Here is an 18,959-nt window from a genome sequence, read left to right as displayed (position 1 = left end):
TAATTACAGGTTATTGTGATAGTATTTTACTGGTCTGACTCACTTGAGATCACATTGTTCTGTATGTGGCCCCTGAACTAAAATGATTTTCACACCCTGCCAGTTAATATCTTCAGAGTAATTTTTGCATTTCATAAATTCATCCAACGACTGGCCAGATTGGACCTTTTGGCGGGCCAGTTTTGGCCTGCAGGCTGCATGTTTGACACCCTTGTCTACAGGGACATAAGCTGTAAAAAACAAGAATCTGGAAACAGTAACAGAAGCATAATCATGTAATGTAGCCAAAAATTAAAGCAAAATATAAATAATTTCCTTGTGAAAATCTTCAATTCGGGGTGAGTATACGCAGTGATTCATAACCAAAACTGTGATAATGAACAAGCAGTGTAATTGAGAAGGAGCAGGAAGGGTAAGAGCAGACTGGAGGGAAGTGTGGAGCATTGTACTGCAGAGAGACAGCAGCAAGTGTTTCTGTCTTGTCTGAGGTGATCAGTGTCTGAGAGACAGCACAGAAAGGCTGAGATGAGAGAGATGAGCTGTGGCGTCGGGGCCGTTGACTGACAGCTCCGGCTCTACGATGGTCTGATTGGCGAGCCGACCCATAGGCTGGAATAAGGTTAAACCCACTGCACTGTTGGGGACAGATGGCGTCATCCTCTGCTGAAGCAAGCAGGGGGTGAGAAGAGAGATAAATGTGTGAGGAGAGGATACGACGAAGGGGAAAGTAATCACTACAAACAGGCAGACTCACTCTGTCCTCCCACAATGGACTCCTGTGGTTTAGCTTTGTTGCTGTTGTGCATCTGTTCATCCAAAGAAGGGCACTTACACTAAGCTGTGACTCTATAGAATATCCATGGGAGAAAACCTGAGGCCAAGCATTATTAATGCTGATCAGAAAAGAAGTGTTTAGCTCAGCGGGGGAGGCAGTGTCACTCTATATAAATGTATGTACAGCAAGACACATGCCAACTGCAAGATAACAACTCACTAACACCACTGGTAACACACAGAGACTCACAGCAGATCATAGTTATAGAAAAGGAAATATTAACAAAAGGAAATATGTGAAAACAAAAAAAAGAAACAACTATTGCCTTCATGTTTCTTTTCCAGGTAATTCAGTCATTTAAATTTCATCCTCGTTCTGCTTTCCTTTTATTTTTCTCACCATTTTTGGACACATTTCTCATTACATGCATATTCATGGTCAGGAAATTTAAGTGGTTTCATGCAGATTTTACTTTGTTTTGGGGAGAATATTAAGTCATTCAATGTCAAGGGGTAAAAATATAGTTCATAAAACTCAAGAAATTCCTAAAAATATTATCACGCTGTATTTTGTTCTAGATCAGATATTGATCATAATTCTGACAAATGCTTAAAGGTTACGTTTAAAGGCAGAAGCTTCTGAGTAAAAGTTGAAAAAACTGGATTGTTTGATTTGAGTTACAACATAATCATGGTCAGTATTTTTGTTGCAATCATGTTAGTGGAGCCACATTTTTACCATTGTATACTCATGTACATCCTTTATTAAACAACACCAAGATGTGGTTCTTATCGTCCATATTCAGAACATTGTAATCTCACCTTCATTAATATGAGTGCAGTCGGATTCTCTATATTTTTTTCATCATCACATTTTCCATCAAGGTCAAGAAAAAAATGCTTAGAAAAAGTAAATAGAAGGTCACTTTTTGGGACTAAATATTTTTGTGGTACAGCAATGACCAAGTGATGAGATTATCCACTGGAGGCAGGATGATTCTGAGATTTGAAGTGAGAAATAAAACTTTTTTGCCCGAAGGCAAATCTCAGTGTCTGTTTATCTTTGGATTTAACACGTGGTGGTACAAACACACATTTCCAGTCAAATCTGAAGGTTATTTACTACTGTTTGACTGATTTACAACATATTCATGGTAGGGAAATTTAAGTGGTTTCATACAGATTCTTCTTTGTTTTGAGGAAAATATTGAGTCATTCAATCTCAAGAGGCAGAAATATAACTCATAAAACTAGGCAACTGCTAGAAATATTATAAAAATACTATCACGCTGTAAGTTTGTTTTAGATCAGGTATTAACAAGTGGTGCCAGGCACAACAAACCCCGCCCCTTGCACTTATTGTAGTTTATTTTGGCATTGATCCAGCTGATGTCATCATGTCTATGTGTGTGCTGATGTCAGCATATCAATTGCCTCTATATATGTGCCAAGTTTGAAGTAAATTAAAACAAAGTTGATGTTTTTATAGACATGTGAAATTTCGCCCATCATAAGTAAATGGGAGAAAAAAAAGATTTAAAAAGTTCATGAAAAACTGAAACTTTGACCTATTTTTCCCAAGATATAAAGACATCTATTGTGGGTCACTGGCAATCTATAAACCCAATCTGGTATGAAATCAACCAATAGTTTTGCTGCTATAAACATTTGAAATTTCGCCCATTATAAGTAAATGAGGAAAAAAAAGATTTTAAAAATTCATAAAAAAATGGAAACTTCTACCTACTGTTCCCAAAATGTAATGACATCTGTTCTGGGTCACTGACAATCTATAAACCAAATTTGGTATGAATTCAACAAATAGTTTTGCTGCTAACAAAGAAACAATGAAAGAAACAAACTGAACCAAAAACAATACCCCTCACCTCCCCTTCAGGCCGGGGTGGGGTAATAATGATTCTGAAAAGTGTTTAAATGGTACTTTTACAGGCAGAAGCTTCTGGGTAAAAGTTAAAGGAGCTAGATTTTGTCAGAGCAAAAACTTCTCAAACTTTCCATAAATCTGAGGTCAAACCAGCAACTGTGTCTGTAAATAAAACAGGTTGTTTGTTGGTTATTGTTTTATTTACAGACAGACGACTGTGACTGGATATTACGTGGTTATGTTGTATGGTTAATTGCCAACACTAGAACTACAACTGCAAACTAACAACTCAGTACTGCAACAGCTAGTCCCACCTCTGCTAACACACAGAGCCTCTCAGCAGATAATAGTTTTTTTAGAGAAAGGAACGTTAACAAAAGAAAAAAAATAAATAAGAAAAGAACAAATGCTAGAGGTTGAACCACAATTCATTCTGGCATTGCCTTCATGTTTCTTTTCCAAGTAATTCAGTCATTTAAATTCCATCTTAGTCCTGCTTTTCTTTTTTTACTTTTCTTACCATTTTTGGACACATTTCTCATTAAAAAATCCAACTGTTCGGGGGTCAGTTAAGATCTAACATTCTTCACAATAGTGCATGTTTAGAAATACAGAACATTTGAGGAGACATCAGTTGGATTTTCTGCTCACTTTAGTGTATTTCTGTTCATGTGCTCCATGTTTTCTCTTTATAAATGAATAAAAGGGCAGTATTGGAGAAATGGTTGGTCCTTGATGTTCATTAATCATTATTAGTATTGCTTCTGAAGAACTACTTTAAGGGGGTGAATTATGTTTTATTGGCTTTTGCATGAAAAATACAAATACAACAAATCTGAAAAGTTAGAAATATTGACCATTTCTAACATCACATCTCATCAAATGTTGTACAATAAGGGGGAAAAGTAAAGTGGTCTAAAAGCGATTGAAGATTTCTTCTAATATTTTATGAAACATAAGTTTTTAATGTCTAGAGATTCAGACCTGATTAACATTTTAAGACCTCTGCAGTGCATTAAAAGACACTTTTGACAGTCAGCACGATTGAAGGCGTTAGAACACTAGTATCCAGACCATATACATGATGAGGTGGTCTTTATAGTCTGATGGTCTTTATAGTCTGAGGGGTCTTTATAGTCTGATAGTGGTTGATGATGTTCATTTCCGTTTGTACGTGACAGGAGCTGTTCATGGTGCTGAAATGGAGTCCATCAAAACGCATGGCCACGTCTATTTAACATGAATCAAACTTAGGCAGAAGCATGAACAGATAATGTGACAAATCTTTAGTCTTGATGGGACCTCAGAGATTTAGATTCAGCCTCGAAATGAACCAGTGAATAATAATAATAATAATTAAAAAAAAAAGAAAAAAAAAAAAAAAAAGACAACCCCAGAGGACATGCGTGAGAAGACTGGAATGTCCTTCAAAGAGAAAGAGCTGCTGGTTTTTGAGAAGTGACCCTTTTTCCTCACACCTCTCGGACATTTCCAAAGTGATTTATGGCAAGATCGTGGTCCAAAACGTTCCAGAGTCGTGAGAGGTGGATGAGAGGTGAATCCACGGTGCTTCTTTTACTGTAAAAACCGACGCGAGCTGTGGACACTGGACACGATCCTCTTTTTTTTTGTGCACAGTGGAGGAGCTGTGACGCGCTCAGATCACCAATGCAAATGAGAGTGACTACCCCCCCACCCCTCCTCTCTCTCTCTCTCTCCTTCCTCCTCCCCCCTCCTCCCCCATCACCTCCTCACACCACACACACATAGACACACACTCGCTTGTGCTTTATATCGCCGTGCCAGCCTTTCAGAGCGACGGAGAGGCTGCCGAGAGAAGCGAGAGGAGAGGGAGAGAGAGGAGGACCGCTTATATAACACCAGCACTGGGAAATGCTGAGATCTGAGCAGACCTTCACTGGACAATAAGCGGGAAAACACAGATCTTAACCTGCCATAAACTGATAAGTGATCGCACGATAAGAGGATTCCGTGCGTAACACTCCTGCGCTAAAGGTAAGCCGCATAATAAAACATCCTCTACTGTAAATGGAGGAAGCACAGTGAGAGGGCTTTTTTAAGATGGAAGACCTCGGTTTCTTAAATAGGTGATGCGTGTTTACTCCCGCTGTTTATTCCCTTAAACCTTCCCATCCATCCGTGTTGATAAACCTCACTAAACAACAGGCAGGTGTTCGGGAATTGCATTGTGATTTTTGCGCAACGCTCAAGTCATTTTACGCGTAAATATTTGGAGTTCAACATAACTTGGGCACTCGGACTGATCATTGTGCAAACTGTTGCTTCTATCCTCCGGAGCACCGCACCCCTACTTTTTGGGGAGGGGGTTGTGGTAGTGGTGGTGGTAGGTGTAGGGGCTGTACATTGTGTCGGCTCTGTTTCCAAAGAAATAACATAAGAGGCCTGAAATGAAAAGTAGAGCTGAAGGGCATGACGGTGCGTGATGGCAATGAGGCATTAGTGGATCATCTGAAGTGAAAGAACAGGCATCTATGGACTTAGAGGAGGAGGGTGGTGGGGGTGGAGGGTGGTGGTGGGGGGGCAGTGTGACACAAACTCAGGTAGAAAACCCCCTTAAGACCAGGTCAGGGATCCACTTCACTGCTCTTATCTTCAGTTCCAGTATCAGGATTGAGAGCAGCATAAAAACTGCAACTGTTTTAGATCATCTTTTCCTCTGTGTCACATTTAGCCGCACTGATCTACTCATCTTTGTACGTTTTTTTTTTTTTTTTTTTTTTTTTACTCATCACTTGTTCATCTCTCCACGGATGAGGACAGGAATATTCTGTATACTGCTATGATGATAATCCCCATTTCATAAGCGCCCATAATGCGCTCTCCAGACAGTTCTTTATCACATGATGTCATTTGACTCTGATAACTGAGTCTTAGATTTGTTTTAAGCTGCCAGATATTGCCAGTGTTAGAATTAATATTATCTGACACTGGCAATGTTTAAAAAGAATCCGTGGATTGAAAGGCAATCTATTTTGTGAGCCACGTTATTAAAGGTTGGTGGTTTTATTGGAGAGCATTCAATTCCCAATTTTACAATACATTTCCCCACTAAATTACAAGGAACTGCAGAACACACAATTTCGGCTAAATACAAATGACTGGAATGAAAGCAATGAAGCAGCCGACACAGAGGGATGTGTTGCAAGATGCTGCAAGACAGAAACAAGCCCATATGTCAACACGAGCTGTGCGTCTAATCCCCCAGGCGTACACCCCTTTTCTCTTTGATAGTGCTCACACATCAAGAAATACTGTTTTAAATCCAGCTGCCTGTGTTTTTTTGTGCCTCAGCTTTTCCTGAAGGATCATCCTGGATTCAGTGACCACATCCTTGGATATTAAACCCCCTTCTGGAGGAGGAGTTGTGGCAATGAAGCGCAAAGTCTACAGTCTACGCAGGGTTCTTCTCAAGATGCTCCGGCTGTTTCTGAGATTATGAAGCTCTAAGTTGATCCATCTCCTCGTTCCTCCTCGTCAGTGAAATGGCCTTCCACTGAGGTTGGAGGCGGTAAACGTTGTGGGGATGGTGGTGGTCCTCTACAAACTGCACTGCCTCCTGAAGCGGGCCCAGATGCTGCTGCTCTGCCTGGGAATAGCCTATCTGATGGCGGGCAGCATCCTACTTCTGCAGCGCTCCAGCATCCGAGTAACGCAGCCAAACCTCGCCAGCCTGCCGCCTCTGCTGTCTCTCGCAGCGCCACCCACCGCCTTCAGGACCGCCGGCCTGGGCGTGAGGGCACGCTCCAGATGGGCCGCCGCTCAGGCTCAGGCTGCGTCTGGAGGGGGGGCCAAGGCGGGGCGACACTGGCCGGCGTCCCGGAGCCTCGGGGTTCAACACTTGCATCGGCGCTGGTTTCACAGTCTCCTGCCTGAAGGTCCAGAGCAGAAAGCTTCAGTACACAGGAACGGCAGACACAAAGGTAACTACTGAGGCTGTGCAGCTCAGTTCACGCACTTTACTCACAAAGCAACTAAGACAGAAGAGAGACAGGGGAATAAAGTAAAGGAGATGGAGAATAAAGGCCCAGAATATGAGTCTACAAGCATAGGCATATGTCAGGGTTCCCACACATCCTGGAAAACCTGGAAGATGATTGACCAATTTTCCAGTCTTTAAAAACATATGGAACATGAGAAAAAAGGTCAAATGTCCTGGAAACGGTTAGGTTATCCTGGAAAATGATTTATCCTTCCCCAGCCTTGTGACCTTGTGTGCCTAAACTGAGATGAAATAAATGAAATAGTTTTTCAATGATTTACTGAAAATATATAAATATTTTTAGAGGAAGTGCAGGAGAGAGAGTAAGACGAATAAGAGTTGGATGTGAATAAATTTTTTTATATATAGATGGAGTTACAGAAATGCATTTTTTACTGCTTTTTGTATGTTTTAGTTTTTATTTATGTCTGTTTTTTTAATGATAATATCAGCCTACCCAGGGACTACAGGTGGAAATTAGCACTAGTGTTACAACCTGGCACACTACATGTCTCCTTTTTAAGGTTAATGTATATTGTGCATTGTCCCTGTCTAAATAAATAAATAAATGAATAAATAAATAAAGAGAAGAGAAGAAAAAGTTGAGTTGGGAATTGCCCAGCTGAACACTGTAACTCCAGTCTGTCAGGCTAATGAAGTAATCTGTGGGTGTGTTTGTTTTATTCTACGATACATTTGTTGTAGTTATTTTATAGCCATAGATTGCAAATTAAATGTCTGAGTAATAAACATAGAAACAATCTGGGTAAATGCAAGTTACAGCTGTAGAAAAAGAACACTTCCAAATAATGAGGGGGACATGGGGAATGGATTAGTGTATGACGGGATAACTTGTCTTTGTAGCGGCTGAAAATGTTCTGGAAACTATTTTCAGGGAAAGAGTGGGAACCCTCTGATACATTACACACTATTGTCGGTTTCTTTGAGTGTCGTACACCGCATGACACATGACAAATTGTGACACACACTTCCACAAATCCCAAAAAACACATTTTACAACCCATCAACGTACAATGTCTTCTGTCTCAATCGCCAAACGTCTATTTCCAGAACAATCGTCTCTATAGTAAAAGTCAACTCATCAGCATCAGACAAACATGTAATTCAAGATCATTCCGTCAGATCTTTTTTAAGCACAAAGGGAAATGGAATGAATGAAGAAATTCATCCTCAACAACAGAAGCATCATAAAGAACACACAGGAATGTCTATATGTAAGTACGAGGTGTAAATGGAGAAAACAAAGACCTACGAGCCCAGAAAAAGAACAAACTAATAAACTAAACTGAAACATAACCTAAAGGAAACTCATCAAATTTACAAAATGTTTATTCCTTTTGATACTATAGGAATACATGATAAATTGACACTACTGTGCAAATTAATTGGATTATAAATGGAGTAAGTTTACATTTCAAACCATTTTGATTTTTCAAGCTTATATTTTAATAACTGTTATAGTCTGTTTCTTGAAAATATACGCAGATGATGGCATATATATAGTTTTAGTATAAAAAAAAAACTTGCACATTTAATTGTTTTTTCCAGGAATTTCTACATATTCTAGATTTAGAGCTGCAACAGTCACTTGAGAAATAGATTAAAGTTGTCAGCTATCAAATTAATTGGCAACTTTCTTAAAGTGATGATTGGTTTGAGTGATTTTTTTTAACAATAAAATGGTCAAAATTATCTTATTTTCACATCTGAAACTTTAATTATTTTTGGTTTATGTGACCGGAAATTTAACATATTTGTGTTCTGGACCAAGCATGTCATGATGTCATTATGGGTTTCTGGAAAGACTTTTTCATCATTATTTGGCATTTTATTTTATACACCAAACAGCTGATCAAATATTTGAGAAGATAAAGGGCAGATTAAGAATGAAAAAAATAGTTAGTTGCACCTTTATAACCATAATATAAACATGGACAAAATTAATCCCTGTGATGGTCAATTACCTCCAGAGTCATTGTCCTCTTATTGTCTTTTCTTAAACTTGAGATACATTCACTCAGAATCTTCTCACATTGTCGTGCGAAAACCTAAGCTTATTGACTCATTTGGAGGTGAAAAGTTTAGACAATTTGTTTTTGAGAAACAGGCAAGAAATGTTAAATTATACCTAGAATTAATAATACACACAGCTTTGGAAATAATTATTAGACCAGCTGTGAAATCCGGTACATTTACATTCTGACCTGTTGATATTCTGTTCCTTGGATATTTACTGTTTCTATGTGTCTTGTCAGTAGGAAACAAGCTTAATTTATATGTTAAAAGAGGTCATTTGTGTTCTGTTTTCATTATATCTTTATTATATTTCTAAAACATTAACGTATTTTGCCTCACATTTGTACAAGAAAACGCTGATGGTTTCATAAGTCACATTTATGACGAATGCTGACTGTTTATGACTCAAAATGAGGTGGTTTTATCATTTAACAAGCAGTGTATTCTACTTTTTCAAATAACTATATAATTAACGGAGTAAAAGTAATAAAATGGCAAGTTTTGCTCTTCCTTTGTCAGAAATGAGAGCGAAATTTGTGAAAATATGTCAGAGTTATTTTGTTTGCAGATTTACTTCTGCCCACAGTTCAGACACAGCACCATTGTTCAGGATAAAGAACGGTGTTGTGAAACATTTGCTAAAGCACAAGTTTAAAAGTCTCCTACATATACCAGCAGTGAAGCGTTTGTGTTTGGTAGAAAAATAACAGTGGCACCACATCACAAAGCAAGTGCAGGAAAAAAAAATCAGGTGTCTAAAAAGTTTGTCACAGTTATTTCCCAAGCTGTATATAAAAAATATACAAATATATTCAGCATTAACACGTTTGAAGATTAGATTTTAAGATTTAACTATGTACCTTTGTGTTCTCTTAATTCTTACATAATCAGATTATGTGAGATAGTTATGAGTACTTTATTGATCATCTATTCATCTGATACAAAAGCAGATGGTTAGGCTGACAGGAATTACATATTTTACCAACATTTCTCATCTTGGTTTCCATTGTTTGACTGTTTATTGCACATTTGTCTTCTGCTGTGATGAAATATTGATCTGCTTGCTTATTTATCATGTAAATGCACATATTACTGATTTGTAAATCTTAGGTACAACTAAAGAGAAAATGGTGACTATCGTTAAATGATATACATGTATTATAATACATATTGTGATATATTTTATTAAAATTTTCTTTTGTCTTTTAGGTTTCAATATTTGACATTTACATATGTTTCATTTCTTTTTGTTCTTTCATTTAATTTTACTCATGTAATTAGAAATCAATAATTATAATAAAATATGCCGTGTTCTGTTTAAAACCATAACTGCCTCCACTTTGAAGAACCAAAACTCAGCTTTATACGTCAACAAAACAATGATTTATCCTTCTAGATACTGATATAAACTGATATTTTTCTCATCTCATCCAAAACTAATGTGAAGTCAAACATACAAAGTTAACATTAACTGACATAAAAAGTACAAAAATGTCAAAACTGACTTTCAGTTTGCCTGTTTTACACTGAACCTCTCACACTCTTCTGTCACTAATACACTATATGGCCAAAAGTATTGGGACACACTGAATTCAGGCGTTTCTTTTCTAACAGGGGTCTGGGCTACAAAACAATAACAAAGGTCATAATATAGATTTATATAATGATAAATATCATTGTGTTGCATTGGTTAGTTTTCTTTAAATTGTTATCTTTGTTTCCAAAATGCCTCAGAGGTGGTTTTTACTTAAAGGGGTCATATTTTGCTAAACCCACTTTTAACAGTCTTTGGTTCATTTACTCGAGTATTTGGACCCGTATAGTTCAGAAAGTTTGAATTTGAACCCTCCAGGTGCTGCAAAGGTAGCTTCATATTAATTTTGGCAAAAATCGAGTGGATTTCTACAACCCGTTTTAATTCCTGCTTAATTTGTTACATCTATTACGAGTAACATCACGACATTTGCACATATAAGGTCAAGACTTCCAACGAACATTTCTCCGAGCACGACATAATTGTTTTTCAGCAGCAGTGGTTGTAATAAAAACTGAAAATATGTCCAAACTTGGAGCCGATTACCTAAAATGTTCAGTTGTTGGTTGAATGGGACAGAGCAGCACAGTCAACAGCCTGGAGGGGGTGGGGCGTGAAGTGGCTCACGTGCATTTAAAGGGCCAGCGCTCAAAACGACCTTTCTGGTGTCATTACTCAGAAATAGGGTTGAAGATGGACCTGTGGAGTTGAATTAATGAGGAATTCAGACCCAAGCATAGCATTTACAGTTTATGGAGACCACAGGGAAATGTTTTAAAATGCATAATTCCATTTAAAAAAGCAAAATATCACTCAATTAATTTCTCTCAAAATCGATTTTTTTTATCCATGGCTATGATGTTAAATGTTCTACCTCTAATTTTCTATAACATTTTTCATATTCTCACTGTAAATAATAATTTTCTACCACAACCAACACATCTACTTTCTTCACATCTCACTTACTAAAAAAAAAAAAAAATGTTTTGTTTATGTCTTAAATCAACATGAACAGGACATCTTACAGCTGTAGCCATGATGTATCCCAGTGTTTTTTTCCATATAGTTTATAAACATCAATATTTCCTCAAAGTTTAAGAGGAGATTTTTCTTACTAAGTGAGATGTTACCAAAGAGACTGCTGCTGTGCATCCTGATGTTGGTTTATTAAATGCCCTTGTACTGTATGTTTGTATCTGCAGCACTGGAGTTAGATATCATTGAAAACTCTGTGAGAAGCTGCCTCGCTTTAACTCTATCTCCTCATCTAAGACAAAGCAGTGGAAGGTAGGATGTGGAGATAGAAACATCCTGGTGAAGGTGCTGTGGTTTTCCTTGTGAATAAAAAATGAAGGAGCAAACATACAAGTTTATTTTCTATTTTGTGATTTGCTTACTAACCTGGGATGCCCTGCAGCTATAAAAAACGGAAACCCACTCACTTACAACGTGCTTCGCCGTGCGTTCGTAGTCAGATAACCTTGACCTCGGTACATTTAGAAGAGCTTCATTATACATTTATATGGGATTTTACGTCTGGATGCGTCAGATCTTGTAGATAGGCCTTCGTGTTCACTGATCCCCTTAAAACCAGAGGGGAAAAAGCAGGCCGCCACCAAAGTAGTTTCTAGAAAATAAATTAGTAATTATCAAGATTAAAATGATTTAATCCCTGCTTGTACTCTCTTAAGGAGTCTTTGCCATTACATGCACTTGCAAATCTCCTCTGAGATTTACTCTGTTGTTTAATAGTGTCTGGCACTGCTTTTGCCATTTTGTTGAAATGATGAATACAATAGAATTACCTCCAGTGGAACATTTGTTTCTCCAGCTCATTTTTGAGAAGCACCCTACAAGAGCTCTTAATCTTTTTTATAAACAGACACTGCATAACCGTTCAGTCACTAAGTAGGGTAATACAGATGACAAATGTTCAAGGCAGGGATGAAATCAGTTTCAATAATAGAGATCTGGCAGTGGTTCTTTTTTAAGAAGTATTACCCTGGATACACAATTAAATTACCCAGGTCTACTGTGGCACATATAGAGCCAGGCTGAAGGTCTTTGTCAGGAAGTAAGTGGTTGACATTTGTGCTCATATTCATGACCTCATGCAGGCTATTCATATTGTCTGTATTTAGGTTAAGCCCATTCACAGTTCAAACTGATTTACAGCATATGCCAGTCTGTGGACAATGAGAACGTCCAGGATCTTGTACCGCGAGATTATTTTTCGATCAGACCCACTTTGGTTATTATTTTCTTTAATCTTTTTATAATCCTGTTTAAGCTTCTTCATCATTTCCCGGCATTGCTTTGCTGTGTGGTGGATGCTTAAGCTAGAAATTTGTACAGAAAGGCTGAAGATTTTAATATTTCACTTTGAAAATTGCACTGAATATATTTGCATATAGGATTAAATGGTTCTATGTAGTGTTGATATTCCAAACTCTGAGCAGTAGGGGTCAGTCTGGTACCAGAACACACTTAGGACCAAAACTACCAATGAGTCAATGCTATATAATCACAGACTGTGTCAGTCACTGAATAAAGCATAAAGCTCATTGCTGACACAACTATATTTATATTATCATTGAGTTTTCTTCTTCCATCTAAAATTCACAAACGCTTATTTTAACAGTCAATCAAAATAACACTCTCATAATCTTCGCATGCAGCACCAGCTGATAGTTTACATTATAGCACTGTTACAGCCACAGTAAAACCACAATTCACTTCTGTTTTCTCCAAAGTTTGTCTTGCACTAAAGAACTGTTAGGAATCGTCCCAACAAGGTCAGAACTGTCACAGTTTATTCTGAACCGTGAATCAACAAATGGAAACTTAGCAAAGACAATAACATCCCATAATATCTTTACACCATCATAAACCTCAAAATCAAACTCACCTACGTAGAAGAAATGCTGCCATTTAAGCATCAAACTTTATTCTTTTCATTTAGAGCTGTGTCCAGTGGTGAAAACAATTACTCTATTTTTATCACTTCTTTTCGTGGACTCTGACAGTTGTTTCTTACTGGTTCTCGTCCTCAACTTGACCTTGGCCGGTGGAGTGACTCACTACTCCCTCTAGTGGTCAAATAAATCCCCTGGCCCATCCCTGTACATAAATTCAGTTCATATATCTACAATCGAATACACAGGCATCTTTAGCAGAACGTCACAGATCTTAATTCTAAACAATAATGAGAATTTTAGGTCATTTTTTAAATATTCAAATGTAGAAATATTACATATAGACCCTTGAGTAAAGACTGGACTTTATTGTTGGCCCATTTTTGTTGCTTTGCTCTATTTTTAAAGACTAATAAGTCTTTGTTTTAGCAGCTGATTTATGGTTTACACAATGAGTGTACCTAAAAAGAAAATAATGCCAAGACATGAACATCATCCCAATGAAAAGCTCTACTGGTACCGGAGTAAGATTAGAAAATATCTCAACAGTTTAGCTTCTGTGTTAGAGTTTACTTCATCACGCCCCCCCCCCCCCCCCGCAATACCACCAAAATTTAATCATTTCTTCCTTGTGCCAGTAGCAACATTTCCTGAAAATTTCATGAAAATCCATCCATAACTTTTTGAGTTATCTTGCTAACAAACAAACAAACACACAAACACGCGCGTATGCACGCAAACACACAAAGCAAAGTGATCACAATTCAATAGGCAATAAATGTATAAGTGCATAATGTATATTAAAGTCACTGATAATACCTTTTTCTGTATCCTACAAAAAGTTTATTCACATCCTTTCCATAGTGCAAAAAACCCACATGAAAAACCCATATATGCTATTTTCCAAGGGGAGCCCAAGTTTTGCATAAACTGGACATAATTTAAAGAAATAATTTTGTTACTTTATTTGGTAGTGACTGTGCAGATTAACAAATGTCTGTACTGAAACAACAGCAGATGTAAATAGGGCAGATTGTCACTAAAATGCTAATTAGCGTCCGAACCAACGATTAAGAAAAACAGCAATAAGCATTTATATAATGTACAGAGGGATGATATTAGAAAATAAGACCCTGGTGTAGAATAATACAAATATACACAAAGAAAATAAAGGGAATAGACTTTATAGATTTTGATTTAGTTGTGAATCACTGTCATGAATACTAAATATAAATGGCATCTCTGTAGTAATGTTTATAATCAATTATAATCAACCTAAATTTCCTTGACTATTTTCAAATATATGTAATCTAATATAATAGTAATATAACTTATAATATACTAAACTAAATATACTAAATATATGCAAGTAAATATGTGAAAATCTGTAATTATATTAAAAGAAAAACTGAGAGGGACTTATTAGCCATAGAACCATCGCAGCTGAAATAGTCACTAACATCGGAGCTAAACTGGCCTGAAACCATGAAACAGGAGCTAAAATAGACCCTTAAAACCCCGCTTTAAGAGCTAAACCAGCCTTAGGTTCTGCAGGATGAACAGAAATATAAAGACAGGACTTTCTCCAGCAGTCCTAAGGTTCCTGTAGAGCAAAAAAGCAGAATTGTAGACTCCACGCATCGAAACCACCTTAAAACTACACAGCTCGACAGAAAAGATCTAATGGTGCAGCATCAAATCAAAGCGGATGTATGAGCTGTCAAACAGAAACTCACTGCATGAAAAATGAAATAACACCGTGAGATAAAAGCCCATCATTATTCCATATTTTTGGTATTATTGTACTTTGCGTTCAGTATATATTGGTTCACTGGTGGGTTGTATTTGTACAGTCGCTTGTACCAGTTCACCATCACACAGCCTGGTGGGAAGTTTCCAGTTTTAGACATTCAGAAACTATTCAAACAGTTTAGAATAAAAGGAGGAACGGAGTCTGACTTTGTGCCTCCTGCTGGAAACTTTATACCTTGCAGGGATAAGTTCCAAATTCCTTGATATGTAAAACACTTATCAGAAGTTTTACACGCCCAGAGATTTACAAGGGGATCAGAAGTAAGAAATGTTACGGTGGGCGTCGCAGTAGGAGTCAAACTTGCTGCGTTCGGTTTTTCGGCAGGTTTTAATTTGTTTTTGGAAGTTTTGTTGATTCTCCAGCGAAGTTTCAGCTGGTTTGGAAAGTATGAAGCTGATGCAGACACGATACCAATTCAATCCAAACCATTCCATATAATCATAGATGTATTTAGTGTTATTTTTCAGTGATTTCACTACAGTGGGTGTCTGTTTCAGCTGTTGAGTTTGATGTTTTTGCAACACATTGGCATTTTCACACTCAAAGCAGTGACACATTATAATAATAAACCCTTTTACTGTGATTTTAGAGCAAAATATCAGTAAATAAATGTAAGTGCATGCAGCGACTGGATAATATTTACATCTTTATTGTTTCACTCTACTTCCCTATGTATATCTATAAATGGGCTCAATACCACAGTAAATACAATATTTTTACAGGGTTGCATTAATGTTGCTAGGCTATCAAGTTCAATTGAACCTGTAGGAGTTAATATTTTTTCTGTCCTGCTTACTGTTACATACATGCTTTGCAGAAGTAAAACACAATATTATAGATTTGTTATGTTTTGGGAAGTGGGAAACGCATTGGTTCATAATCCACTGCATATGTGGTAAATATAAACCCATATAAATACAATTAACTATAGCTATAATTTATAATTATATACAACCTTCCCTGTGATTTACACTATATATGACAATCTAATTATGATTTTTATATAACTCACATCTATAGTTGATACCAATACAATATATATTCTTCCACAGACTAGCAAAGCCATCTACACTACACTAAAACTACTTTTCAGTCATGTTCAACTGTGGTGTTTTTTTTAATATCACTTCCAGATATTAACAGTGTTCTTACCCCGCCCCTCGAAGGGATATTGTTTTCGATTTGGTTTGTTTGTTAACACTCTAGCAGCAAAACTATCGGTTGAATTCATACCAAATTGGGTTTATAGATTGCCAGTGACCCAGAATAGATCTGACTACATTTTGGGAAAGTAGGTCAAAGTTAAATTTTTTTAGTGAATTTTTCAAATCTTTTTTTTTTCCCATTTACTTATGAGTGAAATTTCAAATGTCTATAAAAACATCAATTTTTTTTCAATTTACCTCAAACTTGGCACATATATAGAGGCAATTGATTTGCTGACATCACCACACACATATATAGACCTGATGACATCAGCTGGATCGATGCCAAAATAAGCTACAATACGTGCGAGGGGCGGGGTTTGTTGTGCCTGGCACCACTTGTTAGATTGTGGTACTAAGAGATATAAGAATATAATCCTGAAATTTACCCAATAATAAAACTTTTTGATTCCAGTTTGGCAGGTGGTTCATTTGGATTCCATGTTTTTGAGGTTGTTTTCTCCAGCAGTAAACACTGTTGAGGTGATCCTCTCACCCTGTTTCTTTCCCTCTCTGCTGTGTTCCTTCTTATCTGAGCTACTAAGGAAACTTAATACCCTGCAGAAGCATTATGGAGCCTCTTCAGTCCACTTAACTGGACACAGACACTGCACATGTTACCCATGGCAGTGGCACATGTCCTCATACTGGGCCTCCTCCGTCCAATCCTGCAGGGAAGAATCAGCTCCAGTGCAGCCATCTGTCTTGCGCCGTCATTTCTATGAAGTCTGAGGGTTTCAGCTTCTTCCCTCCATTAACCCTCGGCTGCGTCTGCCCGGGGCTTCTCCTTCACTTTGATTAAAGCAGCGTCCTGCCCCACTGGGGGTGGGGGGGTGGGGTGGGGGTGTTCCACCTTGGGTGATGTCTCTGGAGATGCCACACATTTTGGCAGCCTCTGTCTTGGTGGTTTAAGGCCACAGCTGCTGGTGTTCCTCAGTTTTCCTCCTGAGGCACAAGTGGCGGCTGGTGAGTCAACCTCGTCTCTGCACAAGAGGTTGGACCGGCTTCAGAGGACATCACACACTGATTGAATCACAAATTCGATACAGTGATGCTTGGCCTGCCAGAGATTTCACAGTCCATTGCTCGCTTCCATCTTGTCTGTGCACTTTGCTGCTAGGGATGGAAGTTGATAAGAATGTTGTGTTTCCGGCTGCATTATCGATATCACATATCAATCGAATTCTCTATCGATTCCCAATTGATTCTCGTTGGATCGGGGAATAAACTGTAGTACAATTTAACTCCTTTATGTCAAATATGCACTGACATTTTGCATTTGATTTGAACAAGCCTCATGGAGGGTTCTAAAGGTGTATTTAAAGGAATGTTAGATCTACCTGTTGAAGCCTCTAAGCCTGGACGTCATCTAAATGTAATTCTAGGACATGGAAATTATTCATAAACAATAGTGAAAGCAGGTTGACACAGTGAAATGATGCTAACAATAATAGTATCGATAGAACCAACAGAGGATGCCTTGCTGTAGGCTCTGCCTCTAGAGTCACCGCCCCCTTCGCTAAGCAGCCAATCAAAGATGGAATCAAAGGAAGGGATGTTGGGATCCGGCTCGAAGGACCAAGTTGATAGAAAAATTCTGTGATACACGCTGAGACAAAAGATGGAGTCACTGGATTCTGAAATCAGAAGATTTTACTTGCAAGGAGTCAAGTACATACAGCGAGATGCAGCAGTTGACTGACTAACAACAGGAAGTTTAAGATCTTATGAAAGAACATGAATATTACAACCATTGGACCAAGTGTACAAATGTAATGACGTTAATCAAGTTCACCATTGGCTTGGGTATTCAAAACACGGTGATGCATGGGTTCAGTGACCGCGTTTGTACTCTTCTCCCACCCACATTATGGCCTGATCTCCTCAAGGGCAGCAGCCCACTCTGGTCCCAAACTGGATGGACAACAAGTACGCTTTGGTCCCAAATTGGAACAAAACAAGCAGATAGCAAAGAAATGGTAGACATATCCTGAGTGGATATGTCTGGGCATTCTTGCAAAATACCGTATGTCATCATAACCCATACGTGACTCGTGCTCTGGACACCTGGTATTTACAGGATATTGTCTAATATTAAATTTTTCTAACAGTTACATTGATGCAGTTTAATTGAAGGCTGTAGTTAGATGTTTGTACATGTTGGAGATATTTCCCCCATTTGTCGAAACAGAAGCTCTGCAACTGTTGTCAATGGCCCTAGTGTCGTCTTTACAGGTGAAATACAACCATACTTTCTTTCATTCATTCATCATCTGAACCCGCTTTATTCTCACTAGGGTCGTGGGGGTCACTGGAGTCTATTCCAGGTACTAATGGGCAAAGGTGGGGTTCAACCTGGACGAGTCACCAGTTCATCACAGGGCTGACATATAGAGACAAAAAAACAATCACGCTCACATTCACACCTATGGGTAATTTTGATTAACCAATTAACCTATCAGGGCATGTCTTTGGATGGTGGGAGTACCCGAAGAGAACCCACGCAGACACGGGGAGAACATGCAAACTCCACACAGAAAGGTCCCACCCACAACCATACTTATTCAACCAAAATGAGGAAATGACATGAGGATGCATTTCATGTGATGATGTTGCAGAACCGATAAGTGGAATCATTAAACAAACAGACCAATAATTTCAAGGAATTGCTCTATCAGTTCTCGGTTCCCATCCCTATTTGAGCTCCGTCTCCTCAGTCTTCATAGCGTGCATCTTCTCCAACACTTCTTCAAATCCTTGTTTTGTCCACTCGGC

General features: G+C 38.1%; 1 protein-coding gene across 2 annotated transcripts in view; it reads left to right on the top strand.

The window, feature by feature from the left end:
- Positions 1 to 4,421: 4,421 nt before the first annotated feature.
- The window catches only part of LOC115433441 (WSC domain-containing protein 1-like), a 38,105-nt gene continuing 23,567 nt past the window's right edge, over positions 4,422 to 18,959 (top strand). Inside the window, exons 1-2 of one of the 2 annotated variants that reach the window (XM_030154863.1) lie at positions 4,422 to 4,675; positions 6,005 to 6,621. In XM_030154863.1, the coding sequence (XP_030010723.1) occupies positions 6,225 to 6,621 (397 nt within the window). In that variant the 5' untranslated portion in view covers positions 4,422 to 4,675; positions 6,005 to 6,224. Of the gene's footprint in view, positions 4,676 to 5,992; positions 6,622 to 18,959 lie in introns of both variants that reach the window. The other variant, XM_030154862.1, reaches the window with a different exon arrangement.

The sequence above is a fragment of the Sphaeramia orbicularis genome, chromosome 14 (assembly GCF_902148855.1).
Source record: "Sphaeramia orbicularis chromosome 14, fSphaOr1.1, whole genome shotgun sequence".
Taxonomy (NCBI): domain Eukaryota; kingdom Metazoa; phylum Chordata; class Actinopteri; order Kurtiformes; family Apogonidae; genus Sphaeramia; species Sphaeramia orbicularis.
Note: the sequence above shows the minus strand (reverse complement) of the source record. Positions and strands in the feature narration are given on the sequence as shown.